Below are 19,692 nucleotides of genomic sequence, written 5' to 3' on the forward strand. Positions count from 1 at the left end.
AATAGTGCAACAATGAATGAATGGAAACCCAAAATCTCTGTAAATGTTTATGAAAATTAATAAAATATAGGAAAAAAAAAAAGCTCAAAATCAAGAAAACAAAGATTGTCACCACTGGGCCAGTTGACAGCATCATGATAGATGGTGAAGAGATTGAAATTGTTAACAGCTTCAGCTTATTTGGCTCTACAGTCAATATTCTTGCTGCCAGCAGCCAGGAAATCAAAAGATGAATTTTACACTGACTTAGAAAATCTGGGACTTCTCGAGAGTACTGAAAACCAGTAATGTCATTCTCGAAACTAAGGTGTGCCTTATCCAGGCCATGGTCTTCACAATTACTTGCTTTTCATCAGAGTGCTGAACAATGACTAGGGATGATAGAAAGATAATTGATGCCTTTGAGCTGTGGTGTGGGAGAAGAGTATTGAATATACCAACAGGTTCAGCCTAGAGAGGGTTAAACTGGGGTGCTCCTTTGCCTGACATATTTTGGACTTGTTGCAAGGAGGAACCAGTCCTTGGAGAGGAACGTCATGCTTGGGAGGGTGGAGGGATGGTGCAGGAGAGGACCCTTGATGAGATGGATTGATTCAGTGATTGGGGAAATGGGGATAGGTGTGTCAGTGATGGTAAAAGTTGGCTCAGGGTAGAGAAGGGTTCAGAGCTGTTATACATAGTATCACTATGAGTTGCAAATGACTCACATAACAACAGACAGCAACAAGAGTTATTATTAAATCATCACATAAAAATCAACTGAAATCTTGGTTTATTGTTGTGACAGCTTAACAGCAAAATATCTTTACTAAATTGTATTTATAGTCTTGCACAAATTTGATATATCATAATTTACCTTGCGCTTGTTTTCAAAGATTCTACTATAATATTGTTTTCAAAGATTCTACTATAATAATTATTAACAATTTTAATTTCCCCTATGCTAGACATAATTCCTCTTCCTCCTCCTATTACTATCCTCCTACTACTCTTACAGTAGTTTGGGTCAGGATTTTTCAATATAGATGGAAAACACAAGCTTCTTTTTGATAGTGGCCAAGTTTCTTTTGTAATAGTAGAAATACCAAATGAGGCTTCAACAAAAAGACGTGCTCAGGAGCTTGGGGCAACAAATTTGGAAGACAGCTACCCAGACAGCTGACTGGAAGAGATACTTATTTGTTCTCATCCCCCAAATAGGTGATTTAGTAGAAATTACTGTGAACAATATCATTACTACTAGAAACAAGTAAAATCTTCCTTAAGATTATTTAAAAACAACAGAAAATTGCCAGAATTCCAAACTGGATTCAGGGGAGCCCATGAAATGAAATATTGTTTCTATCAAGTGGATCTTGCCTGAAATTTGAGAATACCAGACAGATGTATTCTTAGGTTTTACTATCTAGGCAGTGACTAGATAGGCATTGAGCTGTGTAGATCTTAATAAACTATGATTGATAAGAATGAAAATTCCACAATACTTAGTTGTGCTCATGCAAAACCTGTACAGAGGCCAAGAAGCTGTTGTTTGAACGGAACAAAGGTAAATGGCATGGTTTAAAATCAGGGAAGATGTATATCAGAGATGACGGTCCTTTTTTGTTCCCTATTCCTTGTGTATGCTGAGCAAATTCCTCAAGAAGATGGGATCCAGACTGGAGGAGGATTCATTAACAATCTACATTATGTAGATGCCACAAACTTACTTGCTGTAAAGACTGTTTCAAACACTTAGAGCAGAAAATCAAAGAGAACAGACTTCAATATGAGTTACACTTTAACATCAGGAAAAGAAAAATCCTAGTAAGCAACATTATGATAGATTGAGAAAAGACTGAAATTGTCAGTGATTTTATTTTGCTTTGATTCACAGTCACCACCTATGGTAATGATAAAAAATAAAAAGATACACTGTATTGGAAAAATCTCCTTACTGTCAGTGAACTCTTTAAAACGCTAAAGAGAAGAGATGTCAGTTTAAAGACTAAAGTGTGCCTGATCATTATATTTCCATTGCTTCGTATGCGTATGAAAATTGGGCAGTGAAAAGGGAAAAAACCATGAGGAACTGATGCCTTTGAATTGTGGTATTGGTGAGGAATATTGAATATTCCATGGACTACTAAAAGGACAAACAGATCTAGGAAGAAATTCAGCTCGGATATTGCTTATAAGTTTGGATGGTGAAGCATCCATTTAATACTGCATGTTGTCAGGAAGAACCAGTCCTTGGAAAGGTCATGGTGGGTCAATAAAAAAGAGGAAGACTCTCAAGGACATGAGTTTACACAGTAACTGCAACAGTGTCTTTGAACATGGTGGAAAAATTCTGTGGATGTCATATGTCTGGCAGGATTTTGATAGGATTGCAGTCAGTCAAATGAATTCAGTGACACCTAGTAAAAGCTTGGCCCACTTCTCTGAATCACTTTCTTGGAAGTCTATGCTACTCTCTTGCGTCCTGTCCCTCCTTAACTATGCTTGCCTAAGAAAACAGTTGGTCCCAATTTATCAGTATATAATTTAAAACACAGTTTTAGCCCCCAGATTAAGTTGTAACTTTGTAGTCTCACTTTGCTAGTAAAGGGGATGGTTTTTTATTAACCCCTATGTCTGATTCTGAGGCTCCATCTAACATACTTTGGACATGTTGTAAGGAGGGACCAGTCCTTGGAAGGGACATCATGCTTGGGAGGGTGGAGGGACAGCACAGGAGGGGAAGGCCCTCTATGAGGTGGATTGATTCAGTGACTGGGGTAATTGGGATGGGAGTGTCAGAGACAGTTACGATTGGCACAGGACAGAGCGGAGTTTAGGGCTGTTGTACATAGGGTCACTATGAGTCGCAAGTCACTCGACGGCACATAACAACAACAACAACAATAACAACAACAGCAACAACAACAACATGCCTTTTAGTCACCTAGTTCAGAAGATATTTAAAGAGTAAATCTGAATAATTGAAAAAATGAGATTTAAGTTGCATCAGGTCCACCACAACACATACTGCTCTCTTTTGCAAGGGGAGGATGGTGAAATACTGCTGGCCCAGTGATATTTGACAGATACTTTTAAGTGAAAACATGAAAGTAGACATTTCCTGAATGAATTACAATCTCTTTTGAATGGTTAAATTTTTAAAATACTCATACTAAATAAAATTGTGAGATTTTGTTTCATGACTTAAATAGCAACAGATACCAGTTTTTTCTTTTGTTTCTCTTAATGCCTCCTTTAATGAGAGAAAATGTGCGTCTTTCTTGACTGTCTTTCAGAGAGATATGGGTGCTAATTTATGCATCCACCATTTTAGTGGGGGAGAAAATAGCTAAGTTTGGTGTGTTTTTTTTGTTTTTGTTTTTTTTACTTTTCCCTTTTCTAAGCTACTGAAAAATATATCTTAAGTCTAGTGTAATCTGGAACTGTCTTAATTTGGTTCATTTCTACTTAGTGATGTGGATATTCAGCATTGCCAAGAACTGGAGTGAGAATGTGGGCTAGTAATATTACCTGTATTCAAAACCCCCAAGCTTTATTATATCCCCTACCATTTCAGTTTGTGATCTAGTTATTGAACATGTACTTATTTTTAAAAAAGATATTTTTTGTGTGAATATTCTTTATCATATTTTAAGAATTTTTCTTCTTTTTTTTTGTTCTTCTCCTCTCCCCTTCAATTCTCTCCCTCCTCATCTCTGTTAAACCTCCAAGATTAGTTTTATCTGTGTATAAACCATTTACAAAGTACTATTACGTTGTGTGAAACTACCAAAGTTTCTTTAGATTTAAAAAAAAAAATTTTTTTTTTACTTATTTTAATGAACATTTACAGAGAGTTTGGATTTCCATTCATTAATTGTTGCACTTGTCTCCCTGCCCACCCTTCCTCCCCCCCCACTTCACGCCTCTCTTTGAAAAGTAAAAGAAAAATTCTTTCATTGGTATACAATCCACTTCCCCTCCCACCCCAAGTACACTCCACTATGCAACCTTCATTCTTGTGATAACCATAATACCCTGTCATATATTGCTTTTAAACTGTCTCTCCCTCATCTGTTTCAATGCAGTATACATAATTTATCCAGTTTTTCTCAGTCTTACCCCAACCCTGCTGTCAGTCCCATTCTACAACAGTGGCACTATGCAGTATTTGTCCTTTTTGTGACTGAGATATTTCACTCAGCATAGTGTCCTCCAGGGTCACCCATTTTGAATAATATTGCATGAGTTCCTTGTTTTTCTAGGTAACATAGTATTCTCTATCCATTCCTTTGTTGATGGGAGATGTTTATACTTTGTATTAAATGTGAACAAAGTATAAATATATCACTCTTTTATGTATGAAAGCACTTACTGTTTTTAGGAATTCACCCAAGGACTCTTCCTCCTCATTTTAGAAATCAAAATAAGTATAATCAGTATACTTTAAATTTCTGTTCTAATTTGCTGTGACCTATAAATAATGAGTCTAGAACAATTATTATGTTGTTGTTAAGTGCTGTCGAGTCATAGGTGACTCATAGCGACCCTATGAACAAAAGTCCTCAACACTTCTGTGACTTTCATCCTTTCGCCAGGTTCATAGAGTTTCCGGAGGCAAGGTTTTACGGAAGTGGATCCCGGGGAACTCCCTTAAACACTGTCTGCCATGGGTAACCATGAACACATTTGACACATTAGTGTCACAGTGTTCAGCTTCACAGCAGCCACAAGTTACCTCTGTACAGCAAGTAGACACACCAGGGCTATACGGCCTAGAAGAATGTTTGAACAAAAACAATGACAAACAGGCCTGAGGGCTGTGGATTAAAAGTACTCCACCTTTGGCTTGGTAGCATCACTTTCTGTTCACTAGGCCAACTGATCTCTCTCTCTATTGATGTTATTGTTGTCTAGTTGTAGGTGACCCATAGCGACCCTGTGAACAAAAGTCCTTAACACTTCTGTTAATTTTATCTTTTCTCCAGGTTCATAGGGTTTCCAGAGGCAAGCTATTACGGAAATGGATTAAAACAATTTTTATACCACTTGTGAAATCTCTTGATGCTCAATTTGTAATATTTAAACTATATGAACAGTCTGGGTGGCAAATGCTCTAATAATATAGACTAGAAACAGTTCACTGTATTTTTGCACTTCTGTAACATCTTCTTATGGATGTGACATGCATTAATTAGATTTCTTATTTTAATTAGAATCAATCAGACTTGTCAGATGAAGAGCTAAATGATGATCTCTTACAGAGTGATAATGAAGATGAAGAAAATTTCAGGTACGTGATGTAATGCTGCATTATAGTCTTTTACTGAAATAATAGAAACTTTTTAATTTGCGCTTACAATGGTATATAATTGAATAATATGCTTGTATATTTTTAGTATAATTGTATTCTAAATTTACTTTTTTATCAGGAAGGGAAACTTTTTTTTTTAACTTTATTTCATTATTTTTTGTGTGTACCGTTAAATCAGATCTGACTTGTACAGGAGGAGATTGTTCCTCCTTCTCCAGCAGAGCATCTGGTGGATTTGAACCATGCACCTCTGAGACTGTAGTTGCAGCTTCTTTCCACTAGGCCACCAGAGCTCGCCGAAGGGAAACTTTTGATTTAGTGTAAATCTTAGAAGATTTGATGGCCTTCTTGAGTTTTAGGTATTAGAGCTCAGTGCAGATTATGTACTAGTATTTTAAAGAATTACTTTATATGGATTTTGGGCAGTAAATTTGGATTCTGTGAGTAGTGTTGATTACAATTTGGTGTTGCTGATTTTGTTTTCATTACAGGCAGTTTTTATTTTTACACATCTGTTAGCTTAGTTATTTTGGAAATTTGGGCAGCTCTACTTAACTATCTGAATGTAGTAATATATTTCTGCTGAGATAGTAAGGTAGAAAAGAGGAGGTAAGTATTATCTCTGGTAGATAGACTATTTTTAAAATATGATTTTTGAGAAAATATTTATTGGGAAAAAGAGAAGCATATGTTTCCTAGTTATAAATGTGATTAATATTCTTTATTATCCAACTATAAATTTCTAACACATTTTCTAATGGAAAGTTATTTTTACTGATAAAAATAAAATTTTAATCAGTTGGGTAAACCTTCCTGGTTTTTCCTTTGACCACCATTATTATAGTTTGTTTATTTTTGATGAGTTAGATTGCTCTTGAGGTGTATCTTCGGAGTTTTCAGCCACAGAATATTAAAATCTAGAGTATTGATTTTGTTAAGATTGGAAATTTAATAGATAGGAACTTGGATTTGTTCATAAATTTTTGCGTTTATAATGTTCTTTTGCATCTGAGTATTTGCATTTAGCAGTTCTGATTTAGTGAGTAGAATGTGTTTTTATCTTGAATTTTTGTTGTCTTAATCCCTGTTGGCATGGTAGGTAGGTTGGCAGTTTAAACACAGCCACTGCTGCTCTTTGGAAGAAAGATGGAGCAGTTTTTCACTGTTTAAGATTTCCAGCCTTGGAAGCTGATAGAAGAGTGCAGTGCGGTGGCAATGCATTGATTTTTTTTTTTTTTGGCTGCTCTCTTAATAACTTACTGTCTTGTTAATTGAAAGTGTGACTAATATAAATTTTATATGAACATATTTTTACGTGTTCTTCTCCTTAAATTTTATTTTGCTGTTGTTGACAATTAAACAGCAAAATACAGTTTCTGTATGTACAGTTGGGTGACGTTGAGAGCATTCTCAGTGGTCTTGTAGCTTTTCTTACCCATTTTTTCTGCTTTATCTTCACTGAAACTGCCTCCAAATGTTTTTAATTTTTAATTTGCTTTTGTAATTCAGTCCCACATAAATGGTTCTTAAAAGAACCTAATGCTCACAGCAGACTTTTCTCTTTTTTAGTTAAGCTAAATTATTAAGTTATATGAAGACTTCAGTGAATGTTCTGGCTTAAGGTTTGAAGATTATTTCAGGGTTATAGTTTCAGGGGTTTATCTATCCTACATGGTTTGAGAATATATTTATTTATTAATTCCGATTTGAGTGAAACATGGCAAAGTGTATTGATTTTCCATTCATTCATACATACACATTTTGCTTTGTTTTCATGTGAGTGAAGATTTACAAGTTACTCGTTTTTCATATAATCTTTTCATAGAGATGTTTTATAACATTAATTGCCATCGATTAGTTAATTGCAGTGCATACATATTTCATAACATCTTATTCCTTACCTTTCTTTTAAAAATATTTTTATTTTTTAAAATAGATATATATTTCCTGAATCATAAGTTTTTTAAAAAGAACAATTATTTTTGAAGTTTTTTTACTATAGTTTTCTATTTTTTCATTTGAAATCTTATAAAACAGACACCATCCCTTTCATTCTGAAATTAAAAAGGAAATATAGTTTGTTTAATTTCAGTCCTGAACTTTTGCCAATCAGGCCTTTTTTACTGTCTGGTTGATAAGATTTTCTTGGTCAGATAAGCTGCAATTGATGATAAGTAGTGGCTGGGTATGCGTAAGATGTGGGCATAATGCCACTGTCACGTATTAAGCTTTGCTTTCAGTTGGTGATGGCATAACTAGTGCTGGTTTATCAGCAGAAATAACTTTTCACCAGTTTTGGATTGCGTTTTTTGTTGCAACTAATTTATTTCGAACTCTTTTCTAATTGGACACTTTTCTTTGTATTTTTGTTTCCTCTAGTTCTCAGGGTATCACAATTAGTCTTAATACCACAGCTAGCATGGTACCATCATTTGAACTGTCTGACAACACTAATGACCAGTCTGGAGAACAGGAATCTGAATATGAACAAGGAGAAGATGAAATCATTTATCACAAATCTGATGGCTCGGAATTGTATTCTCAAGAGTACCCAGAAGAAGGACAATATGAAGCCCAAGATGCTGAGTTGACAGAAGAGCAGATAGAATATTCAGAAGAGCAAGAAGAGGAACAACTTTACAATGATGAAGTGCTAGACATAGAAGTCAGTGAATCTTTAGATGACTTTACAGTGAGTCTTTTTTTCTTTTATATAGCTAAAGATAACATTGCCTCTGTGCATAGGTGTGTTAGCCTGATTTGAAATCTATCTATCTCCCTAGGGAGGGAGGGAAATTAGACCTTATTATCACTGTCTGCCAGTTTCTTTATCTGAGCTATGACAAAGTTTGTGTTGACAGCTTGTTTGGCCTGGGGTTGTGCTCCTTTGTCATTCTGGAAGGCTTCAAAGAATCATGACCTTGAGGATTGCACCCTTAAGGAAGAAAACAGCTTTGTGTGGTGGAGATACACTGTCATTTGTTAGAAGTACTTAATGCAGAAGCTTTTATCCAGGCTTTAGACAAGATCTGATAAAGTCCTTCTAAGGTGAAAAGATTATTGACCTGCTAAAGACATTTTTAAGGTGCTAATATTCCAGAGTAATTGATGTCTGTTCATTCATCCTTGTTGTAACTGAGAAGTGTCTAAACCTGAATAAAGAGATTGGAGGTTAGTTTAGGAAATGTCGCATAATTTGTTATCTGTAAGCTGGAGGCTAAGATTGTACTGATTTTTTTATTTCGAAAGATCATGCTGGTAGGTAGTTTTTAAGATGAATGTCAGAAGGTGCTAGTGAGAGATTGCTCATCTGTCTTAATGATTTTTCACTAAAAGATACTTGCTTTTAAATAAGTGTTTAATAAAATGTATGAGGGAAATAACTGATCTTAGGTGGCATACTGGAATCTTAGTTGATGCTTTTCAGGAAAAGACGTCATACTTGGAAAGGTGGAGGGTTATCATAAGAGCGAAAGGCACTCAGATTGATTGACACAGTGACTGTAGTAATGGGCTTGATTTTATCAGACGATAATGATAGTACAGGATAGGGCAAGCCTCAGATCCATTGTTCATAGGGTCATAGTTGACTGGATGGCACCTAACAGGATTCTTCTGGTGCAGCAGGGCCTGCTGAGATAAATAACAGTGGTGAGAAGAGTTATTATTCTGCCTTACATTTTCATTCAGAGCACCCTTTCATTTATAAAACATGTTAGAAAACGGCTGAATTTTGATCACTCCTGTAGATAAGTAATTTAGAAAGAGATGAATTGTTAAATAGAGCCTCAGAATTACCGAGTTTGAGGCATACTTGTTTTCATGCCAGGTAGTAGTGATTTTATTACTATACAAGCAAGGCTGCAAAAAATAAATCAATAATTAAAAAATGTTGTTGGTAAATAGAATCATGTAAAATACATGTGAGAACTTGATATTTAGATAACTTTGTATATATATAAAACTTTTACTAGTATGACTTTGATTTGTTGGTTTATTTGATATGATTTCTTAAAGTAGGATACTGAAATATAAAATGTATTTTGAAAGTTAAATGAACATCTTTTGAAAATATGCCAACTTATTCCCTAACTTCTATAATATTTCTCCTTAACACCAATAAAATTAGTTACTCAATATTCTTTGGAATTCTTTGCACTTAAAAATTCAGTAGTTCAAATCTTTATTTTATAAGCACTGGAAACATATTTATGAAATATGGTCCCTGCCTTCAGGGAACTTAAAACTTAATGAGGCAAATCTCATTGTGGAGGTACTTGATTTAAGTAAGTGTGTACTGCCAAGTAGGAGAATCTTGGTCAACCCTGCACTTGTAGAAGACCTGTGTAGTTACTTCTCTTGCCGCCCCCCCCCCCCGTTTCTAGGAACCACAGTCACAACATCTGAATTAGCTCTTTGGATGGGAGTAGATAAATAGAAACCATGAAACATCCAACTCCTTACCCTGTAGTTGACACCTCTCTTACTGTCTTTATCCCTGATGAACAAATAGTTACATTTTCATTATTATACTAATGAACACATTAGTAGATTTTAATCTCTCTGTATCCTTGTAGTATTTTATTTATGCACTGTTGTTTTGTTTTTTTTTTTTTTAATGGTGACGCTTTGTCCTAGCTAATACTCTTAAAACTAGAGTTGAACTTTATGAATTGCTGGTCATGAGCATTTTCAGTTAGAGCTCAGTGTGAAATCACATAGAAGGACTTTAGTGAGTGACTTGAAGTCTGCTTTCACCACTACCATCACCACACACACCTCTTCCCCCCCCCCCAAAAAAAAAACCTTAAGCCACTGCCCTCCAGTTAGTTTGGACTCAAGGCAACCGTTTATTGGGTCCCTCTGAAGCTGTACATCTTTATGGGGGGGGGACTGACCATCTTTTTCTCACAGAACAGCTGTTGAATTCGAACTGCCCATGTTTCATTTAGCAGCCCAACACCTAAGGCATATGCAGTCAGGGCAATTGAAAGGGACAATTACATTTGATGAACCTGAAGTTAAAGACAATGAAATAACTGTACAATTCTGCTGTTCATTCTGCCAAAATATAAGAAGATCTTTGAGCTTTGCAGGTTTTTCTGGTACTTGTTATAAGGGTGAAATGTGATTTGTTTTGAAAGCTTTGTTCTTCTATTGGTAAAGAATATGCATAGAATATTTGAAAATTATTTGTTGGGTCAATTATATAATTACAGTCAGTTTAGGCTTTTTAAAGTTAATGTTGATTGAGATGTCATAAAACATGTCTGGAGAAACAATTTCAGTTAATATTTAAGGGGTAATCAGATTTTCAAGTGTGAATCCTGTTACATATAGTACATTGTAACTTGGCTGAAATTTGTGATTAAAATTGTTGTCTTATTTGAAATTTGACAAGTCTTCTAGTTGGCATTGGTAGTTGCTCTTTTTAATAGCATGCAGTTCCTTTGGAAAGTAAAATGCAGTGTATCCAGATGGTCTTGAGAGGTGACCGTGGGAACGGAAATAGTTTTTCCACTGTAAATATACCGGTTTCTCTTTGGAGGTTGTAGGTGAGGCTCTTGTATATGATATAATAGGTTGTTAGATTCCTTAGATTGTTTATTCTTTGTTGTCTGCCTTAAAACCATCTTACTGGTCATTCTTAGTGGATAGGAACAAGGGATAGAGTAAACTGAGTGGAAAAGTGTCTAGAAAAAAATTCATTTCAGTGTTGTTCCTTGTCAGTAGTACCAATAGAGGTCTGCCTTCTTTTTTTTTTAAACAATTATAATAATTTCCCAGCCAGACTGAGTGCCTGCTTCTTTCTGGGTACCCTGAATGAACATTTGCCTGTGTTATGATATTTTATGCAAAACTTGTAATCAACTTTCACATGTAAGTGAGAACTGATATTAATGTGGGACTTTTTTTTTTTAAAAAAAAACCAAACAAAAAACACCAAGCAGTCAATTAAAAAAACAAAACACCCACAACACAGATAATGAATTACCTGTAGTTTTGTTGTTTTTACTACCATAAAAAATTGGGTGAATTTGGTGTAAGTTTTGCTTCCTTATTGCTACCAAATTCCTTTGTGATAGTGCATGCAAGATTTCTTTTTCAGACTACCCCTTTTTCTTTATATTTTTTTACATTTGAAGTAGAACTTCATGTCACTAACCCTTAGCACTGAGTTTGCATGATGTGCTTTGTTCTCATTAATACTTAGAGGAGGTTGCAGTCTAGATTTGTGTTGCTTGTGACCAGTTGTAATTGTCATACTAAAATTTGCTAGAATAATTAAACATGAGCTCTAAAGATGAAAAATGCTTAAATAAAAAACAAACAAAACAAACACAACCAGTCAACCCAAAAAGATGTATGAGAAAAAACTTGTTTTCTCTTTAATGGCTGTTAGGATGAAGAATACTTGCAGGCTTATGGTGGGCAACAAGGGATGCAAAAGCAGGAAGACTATGTTGCTGAAGATAAATTAGATGAGATTACTGATTCCCAGGTTGCTCCTGAAACTGAAGAGGTACTTGTTATCTTTTAAAAAAAAGAGTCCAAAAGTTTCTGTTTCTTTCTTTCTTTTTCCTCTTCCAGATTTAAAATGAGCATCTACTTAGTGAAAAGTCGGTACATCTCTTCTTTAGAACTACAGAGTGTAGTAAAAATTTTAGCATTATAGACTCTTAGGGAAATGCATCCTGATGAACTGTGTTTATGGCCTGGAGTAGCTACTTATTTTTAAAGTGTGTTTTGAAAGGTGTGCTATAATTATTTATAATCTTTTCTAATTGGATAAGGAGTATCACTGTGAACATTAGTTAATTTGATCATTATTCAAAAAAATATTGCAATATTTTGTGTTGAGGCTTAGGTGTTGAAAAAGTAAGGATGAACCAAGCTTGAATTTTTGCACATAAAGAACTTGCAGTCTGATTAATATGGGGAGGGAGTTGGATCCTGCTGATAGTAACTTAGTGAACACAGTGGAACTGCTCCAGGAGTTTTTCAAGGCAGTTAACTTTACTGGAGCTAGCTTTACTGGAGCCTGTGCCTCCTCTTTGTGTGTGAGTCCACATTGCTGGTATTTGCAGCCCGATGTGTAACCCACAACACTACCAGGGAAGATAAATGGATGTGAATTCCTTTTATTTAAATTAGCAAAACAAAAATCTTCCAGAAGTTCAGCTGAAGTGCTAAATTTAGGAGATCACAGAGAGAATACTTGAGCTGGGTAGTCTGAGTGAGTTGAAAAAAGAATATGTGGAATTATGTCATTGAGTCTTTATCGAAAAGATAATCTCTCAGTTACATCTTGAAAGTAGATGTGGTTTGGACTAATAAGTGAAATGAGGCACAGGGCTCAATAGATTGTATTGCGCATGCTTAGGACCTGCTCCTTTTGGTCATGAAAATATGAAAGTCACAAAATCATTTTTCAGCCTTATGACTTGTTCATTGAACTTAGTACAATTCATTGTTATCGAATTGGAAACAACTCATAGCAGACCTTCCAGTAGGTTTTTAGAGGCTTTTGTTGACATGATAGATTTCATATCTTTCCCCCCAAAGAGTTTATAGATTTGAATGGTCAGAAATGCACTGCCTTTGAATTAGCAGTGCCACTTTATATAGACTATACCACCTAGTGAACACTAAGAGAAGGTTCATTAGAAAGCTTTTAATGTTTTTCTCTATTATCTATTTTAATTCTTTTATTTCCCCCCCTTATTTAGAGCTCTTACATTGGTTTAGCTCATTTACTTTAAGGTGTCCATATCTACAAATCAATTTTTAACATTTGAGTTTACCGTTTCTTTTGTGTGTAGAATGTGATACCTGTAATTTCTCTTTTGTAAAAGGTAAGATGTATTATTTATGATACATGTTGTTATTGTGTACCGTCGAGTCAGGACCAATCCATAGCTGATCCTTCGGCAGGTTTTTAGAGGCATTTAATTTCATGGGAGGAGATTGCGCATCCTTCTCCTGCGGAGCAACTGGTGGCCTCCTTTCCTTGGACCCGTGTCCTCTCTTCTTCACTAACAAGCTTCGATTTTTCTTTTTCACTCTCCTTTTCATTTGTAAAATTTAGAGAAAAGATACAAGAATGGTACAAAGTATTGATCCCCTCAGTTGTCCAGTTAGAGTTCTAACACATATACACACATGCTTATGCACATGTACACATTTTACTTGTACCACTTGAAAGTAAATGATGTCCCTGAATTCTTTATCACGTTTTTCCTAAAGATATCCATTGGAATCAGCTGAAAAACTCAAAACACACTGCCGTTCATGAAAATCAATCTTCCAGCAGTTCTTTGGAGGCTGTAAATTGCACAGGAGGAGATTGCCCATCTTTTACCGCAGAGCAGCTAGAACTAGAAATTGGACCTAGAAGAGAGGCGCATTTGTGGTTAGCAGCACCACTTCCTATGGATGAGGGCACCAGAGAGACTTAAAATTCAAATCATTGTTGTGTGTCGTCCCCTTCCCCCTGTTTTGTATGGATTTCATTCATGCCCTGTTTATTTTATAGGATTTCATTTATGATCATTTGTATATATTGTATTTTATATAATTGATTACTGAATGATTAAGAAAGGACAAAGAGGAATTGATGACCTTTAATTGTGTTGTTGGCAAAAAAAATCGAATATCCTGCAGACTGCTAAAGGTAGCTCTAGTGGCTTAGTGGTAATAAGTTATGCTGCCAACCCACATGACTTGACTCCATTAGCCACACTACGGGAGAAAGATGGGCATTCTCTTCCCATGTGATTAACTGTCTCTGAAAACCTGCTGGAGGGTCAGCTGTGGCTTTCTGACTCAGTGGGCCCTAACAGCATTGACAGCTAAAAGAACAGTTTTGTCTTGGCTGAGGTGCAATCAGGATGCTCTTTGGAGGCAAGAATAGTGAAACTGTCTCACATACTTGAGGCATATTGTCAGGAAAGGCTAGTTCTTAGAAAAGGACATCATGCTGGAAATAGTAGAGAGTCAGTGACAGAGGAGAAGAGCGGAGGAGAAGACTCTCAGATGGCTTGACACAGTGACTGTAACAATGGGCCTGTGTGTGAGGATGGGATAGGACAGAGTTCAAATCTTTGTTCATAGGGCCGTTTGAGTCATAGTTGACACCTAATTGCAGCAATTTATCTACATTACATTTTTTAAGTGAATATAATATCAAAATTTCAGATTTGGAAAGGATTAATAATTTAGAGGCAAAGTGAGATTATTTTATACCTCCTACCCATATGGATCTCAGACTGATCATAAATTTCAGTGCTAAAAAGCAAGGAAACAAAACATGCATATGTACATACATGCTGCAAACAGTAAAAATTTTAGAGGAAAACATTAAATAGTGTTAGCCTTCAATTTAATTAATAGCATAAAAGGAAACATATCAAATAGAAATTTTTAGAAGTCAGGAGAAATATAGCATTGGGAAAGTCTGCTATCAGGGACCTCTCCAAACTCCCAAGGAACAATGATGTCACTTTAAAGGCGAAGCTACTCCTGATTCAAGGCATAGGCTTTCAAGTCACTGGGAGCTGAACAATGAATTGATGTTTACAGTAAGAGTTGGAACTTACTCATAACTGACCCTCTGGTGGGTTTTCAGAGGCAGTTAATTTCATGGGGGGAGATTGCCCTTCCTTCTCTCGGGGAGCATCTGGTGGCCTTAAACTGTGTGCCTTTGGTATTATAGTGCAGTTTGCCACTAGGCCACCAGAGCTCCCTGAACAATGACATGTTGTTAGGAGAGGCTATTCCTTGGAAAGGGACATCATACTTGGAAAAGTGGAGGATCGATCAGCAAAGGAGAGGAAGTCCCTCATTCAGATACAGCATCTGCAGCAAAGTACACAAATGTGTTGAAAATGGTAAGGATGGTGCAGGGTAGGATAGAGTTCAGATTTGTTAAGACCATTGGTCAACTCGATGGCACTTAGCAACAGCGTCAAAAATTACATATGGCTTTTCAGACCTTACTGCCCTCATGTGGTAATTGAGTACTCAGGTTTTTTCTGTATATCCATTGTACAGTTCTTAGTTCTTTTATTGCCAACATTTTAAGCAGTGATTTGTAAGATGATAGACCATGTTCTCCCTTTAAAAACACTGATCAAAGTTCTTATACAGCTCTTCTGAAAATATCACAGTTAAACTGTATGTAGTCAAATATATACAGCAAGGAAGAATGGTCAGTATAATAATTTTAGTTAGGTAAGTACGCCAGGGATATGTCCTGTCTCCATACCTTTTCAACCTGTATGCAGGACGGATTATCCGGGAGGCTGGGCTATATGAGGAGAAATGTGACACCAGGATTGGTGGAAGATCTATCAACAATCTGTGTTATGCAGATGACACAACCCTGCTTGCTGAAACTGAGGAGGACCTGACGCGCTTGCTGCAGAGGGTCAAGGACTGCAGTCTTCAATATGGATTGAGGCTCAATATCAAGAAGACAAAGATTCTCACCACTGGACCAATTAATAGTATCAGGATGGATGGTGAAGAGATTGAGATTGTTCATTGCTTTTGTTTGCTTGGCTCCGCAGTCAAAACTCTTGGCAGTAGCAGCCAGGAAATTAAAAGACATATTGCGATGGGAAAGTCTGCTGTTAGGGACCTCTCCAAAGTCCTGAAGAGCAATGGTGTCACTCTGGAGACTAAGGTGTGTCTGATACAGGCCATGGTCTTTGCAATCACTTTTTATGCGTCAGAGAGTTGGACAATGACTAAGGAGGATAGAAAGAAAATTGATGCCTTTGAGCTTTGGTGTTGGAGAAGAGTATTGAGGGTACCAACCATGGACTGCTAAGAAAACAAACAGGTTCAGCCTAGAGAGGGTTAAACTGGGCTGCTCCTTGGAGGCAGGGATCCTGAGCCTTCATCTGACATACTTTGGATATGTTGTAAGGAGGGACCAATCCTTAGAGACATCATGCTTGGTAGGGTGGGGGTACAGCGCAGGAGGGGAAGGTCCTCTACGAGGTGGATTGATTCAGTAACTGGGGTAATCGGGATGGGTGTATCGGAGACAGTGTGATTGGCACAGGACAGAGCAGAGTTTAGGGCTGTTATACATAGGGTTGCTATGAGTTGCAAGCGACTTGACGGCACATAACAACAACAACAACTATGTTAAACTGACACTTGAGATGTTATTATTAAGAAAATGGGAATAAATAACAATAGATGATTTGTTGTGTCTTAACCCTTCCTTATTGTATACTTACTTGTAACTGTTGAGTTTGTTATGACTATTGCTATCTTTAGTGTAGAATAAAACTCCCTTATGGGGGTTTTAGGCTGAATTCCTCTTATGAGCAGACTGCCAGATCTGCTCTCCCATGGATGCTCTGGTGAATTTGAGTGGCTGACCTTGAGGAGGAACCCTCCGCTCCTTCCTCTTGGTATTTTAACCCTTTGTTCTGATCTGATACAAATGGACTAAAAACAATATATATATATAGACAAAATTTAAACTAATGATGTATTTATATAAGTATTTACCTAAGTCTGAGAATTAATATATTCAGTATATACATGAGTTTTCCTGTAGAAAAAAAAGAAAGTCCTGATGACATAGTCTTTAGGAAGTTATACTTCATAATCCAAAGGTGGCATCTCTCTGCCAGTTTGAATCCCCTACTTGTTCCGAGGGAGAAAACTGGCCTGTCTCGTCCTGTGAGATTGACAGCCTCTGAAAACACACTAGACTGTTCTGACCCCATGGCAGTGAGTGGATTGTGTGATACAATGAAGGACAAGTAAGGTGATAAAGTAACGCAAACAAATCACCTATAAACATATACAGATATTCAGTAAGAAACGAAATAAAATAAAAATTGTCAATTTTCATTTGTTTCAGTGTTGGTAAAAATCTCAGTTACTGACCACGTATTGTAGAAATAGGTAGCTATCAGGAGATTATTCTGTATGGCTCTTTCTCATGCATGATTTTCAAGCCAACACTGATAGTCTTTTATCCAGGCTATCTTTTCAAAGATGTTTGTATAGTTAACTCCCTGACTGATGATAGTTTATTGTCCAAGAACGAAGGACAGGCCATCTGTACTGCCCATTATAAAAGGGTCAAGATCCTTAAACATGAAGATTCTTTTACTGTAATGCAGTTAGTTCCTGTGTGCATGGTTGTCATCTGATGGTCACATTGCATGGAGGGAATGCTGAGTCTCTGGTTTAGTACTCCTGTCAGAAGTAACTTTCATCTAATTGCTCCTGCAAAACAGTGGCAGGCTAATTTATCTTGCAAAAAAAGCTGAGGTCCTAGGTTCTTCAGTCTTTGAGGATATTTAAAAAATTAGAGCATGTTTCACTTAATTCAGTATATCCACTTTGAAGAATTTATTCAGAAGAATCAACATGAAATATGCTCAGAAATACACACATGAAGTATTTGCTTGCGTCTTTGAAGATAGATGGAAATTTTTATAGAGGATTAAATAAGAACCATATAGCAAGACAGCATACTAAATGATACATTGGCTTTTTGTATGATAAGGAAAGATGCTTGTGATAAGTAAAGTGAAAGGTGTCTGGTAAGTAGAATTCCTTCCCCTAAAATGCCTTTTACAGTTTTGCTTGTCTGCAGAGTGTGTGGATTTACATAGCTACATAGAAAAATGAGTAGTGTGGGTAAGGATAAAAATAGCAAAAGGAGTAAGTTCTAGGTGGTAAGATTATTTTAGACTTTGGATGCATCCTATCTCCATACCTTTTCAACCTATATGCAGAACAGATTATCCTGGAGGCTGGGCTCTATGAGGAGAAATGTGGGGTCGAGATTGGTGGACGATTTATCAACAACCTGCGTTAGGCGGATGACACAACCCTGTTTGCTGAAACTGAAGAGGACCTGAAGCGCCTACTGCAGAGTGTCAAGGACTGCAGCCTACAATATGGATTGAGGCTCAATGTCAAGAAGACAAAGATTCTCACCACTGGACCAATTGGCAGCATCAGGATGGATGGTGAAGAGATTGAGATTGTACACAGCTTTAGTTTGCTTGGCTCCATAGTCAACAGTCTTGGCACCAGCAGCCAGGAAATTAAAAGGCGCATTGCCATGGGAAAGTCTGATGTTAGGGACCTCTCCAAAGTACTGAAGAGCAATGGTGTCTCTCTGGAGACTAAGGTGTGTCTGATACAGGTCTTCGCAATCACTTGTTATGCATCAGAGAGTTGGACAATGACCAAGGAGGATAGAAGGAGAATTGATGCCTTTGAGCTGTGGTGCTGGAGAAGAGTATTGAGAATACCATGGACTGCTAGGAAAACAAACAGATTCGTCCTGGAAAGGGTTAAACCGGGTGGCTCTTTGGAGGCAAGGATTCTGAGGCTCCGTCTAACATACTTTGGACATGTTGTGAGGAGAGACTGGTCCCTGGAGAGGGACATCATGCTTGGGAGGGTGGAGGGACGGCGCAGGAGAGGAAGGCCCTCTATGAGGTGGATTGATTCAGTGACTGGGATAATTGGGATGGGAGTGTCAGAGGCAGTGCAATTGGCACAGGACAGAGTGGAGTTTAGGACTCGATGGCACATAACAACAACAACAACAACAACCCAAGCATTTTTTTTTTTTTCAGTTTAGTGAAGAAACAGGTAAAGATGGGATTGATAACATTTTTATTCTTTATTTTGGAAACCAAAGACTATATCAAAGTTTGCAGTCATTTAACTCCTGTGTTTTTTAGTTGCTGTTAACTTTCATGCGGGACAGTGATTTTCAGTATGCTTTCCTTTTTATGGAACAGAAAATTAAAACTCCAAGATTAAATATTTTCACTTTTATATCATTTGTTGGAAGGTTTATTATCTATTTTCCTCTTTTAAACTTTATTGGAGGTATGATGGGCTTATCTTTTCCCATAGCAAGAAAATATTTTGAGCTTACGTTCTTCCCTGTGGTAAAAATCACACAGTACCAGTCACTCAGAAAGATAATTATTGAAAACTTGATCTGTGCTTAGTCTTATTTTAGGATTTAAGAAGTATATGTCACTGTTTCACTATCTTTTAATATTGGGTTTGGTGGAATGTCCGCAAACTATTTTAAAAGTAAATAAATTGTATAGCTCTGAGATGTGAATAGTAGTTTTAATTTCCCACAAATCAGCTAGCTTTTTGACTTGTATTCTGAAACGTCTACAAAGTCTTGCTAAATCATGTTGTGTTCCCTTCATTTGTTGCAGCATGCTTTGTCTGGATTGCATAAACGAATAGAAAGCATACCCTTCAGCGAAATTCCTTCTAGCAGTTTTGCTAAGGTCCACATTAATACTTAGATCATAGAACTAAATACGGAACTTAAATAGCTCTTTTTATTTTATGTTCTGATTTGTTTAATAAAAAGT

The 19,692-nt window shown here is 36.6% G+C and overlaps 1 protein-coding gene across 1 annotated transcript in view; it reads left to right on the forward strand.

Moving 5' to 3' along the window:
* Positions 1–19,692, forward strand: part of RBM33 (RNA binding motif protein 33) — a 212,209-nt gene that overhangs the window by 57,773 nt on the left and 134,744 nt on the right. The window contains exons 4-6 of the mRNA XM_006887685.1: positions 5,199–5,275; positions 7,676–7,988; positions 11,700–11,819. Coding sequence (XP_006887747.1) covers positions 5,199–5,275; positions 7,676–7,988; positions 11,700–11,819 — 510 coding nt within the window. The remainder of the gene's footprint in view (positions 1–5,198; positions 5,276–7,675; positions 7,989–11,699; positions 11,820–19,692) is intronic.

Source organism: Elephantulus edwardii, unplaced genomic scaffold, assembly GCF_000299155.1.
Source record: "Elephantulus edwardii isolate Elephantulus edwardi_28Jun2011 unplaced genomic scaffold, EleEdw1.0 scaffold00060, whole genome shotgun sequence".
Taxonomy (NCBI): Eukaryota; Metazoa; Chordata; class Mammalia; order Macroscelidea; family Macroscelididae; genus Elephantulus; species Elephantulus edwardii.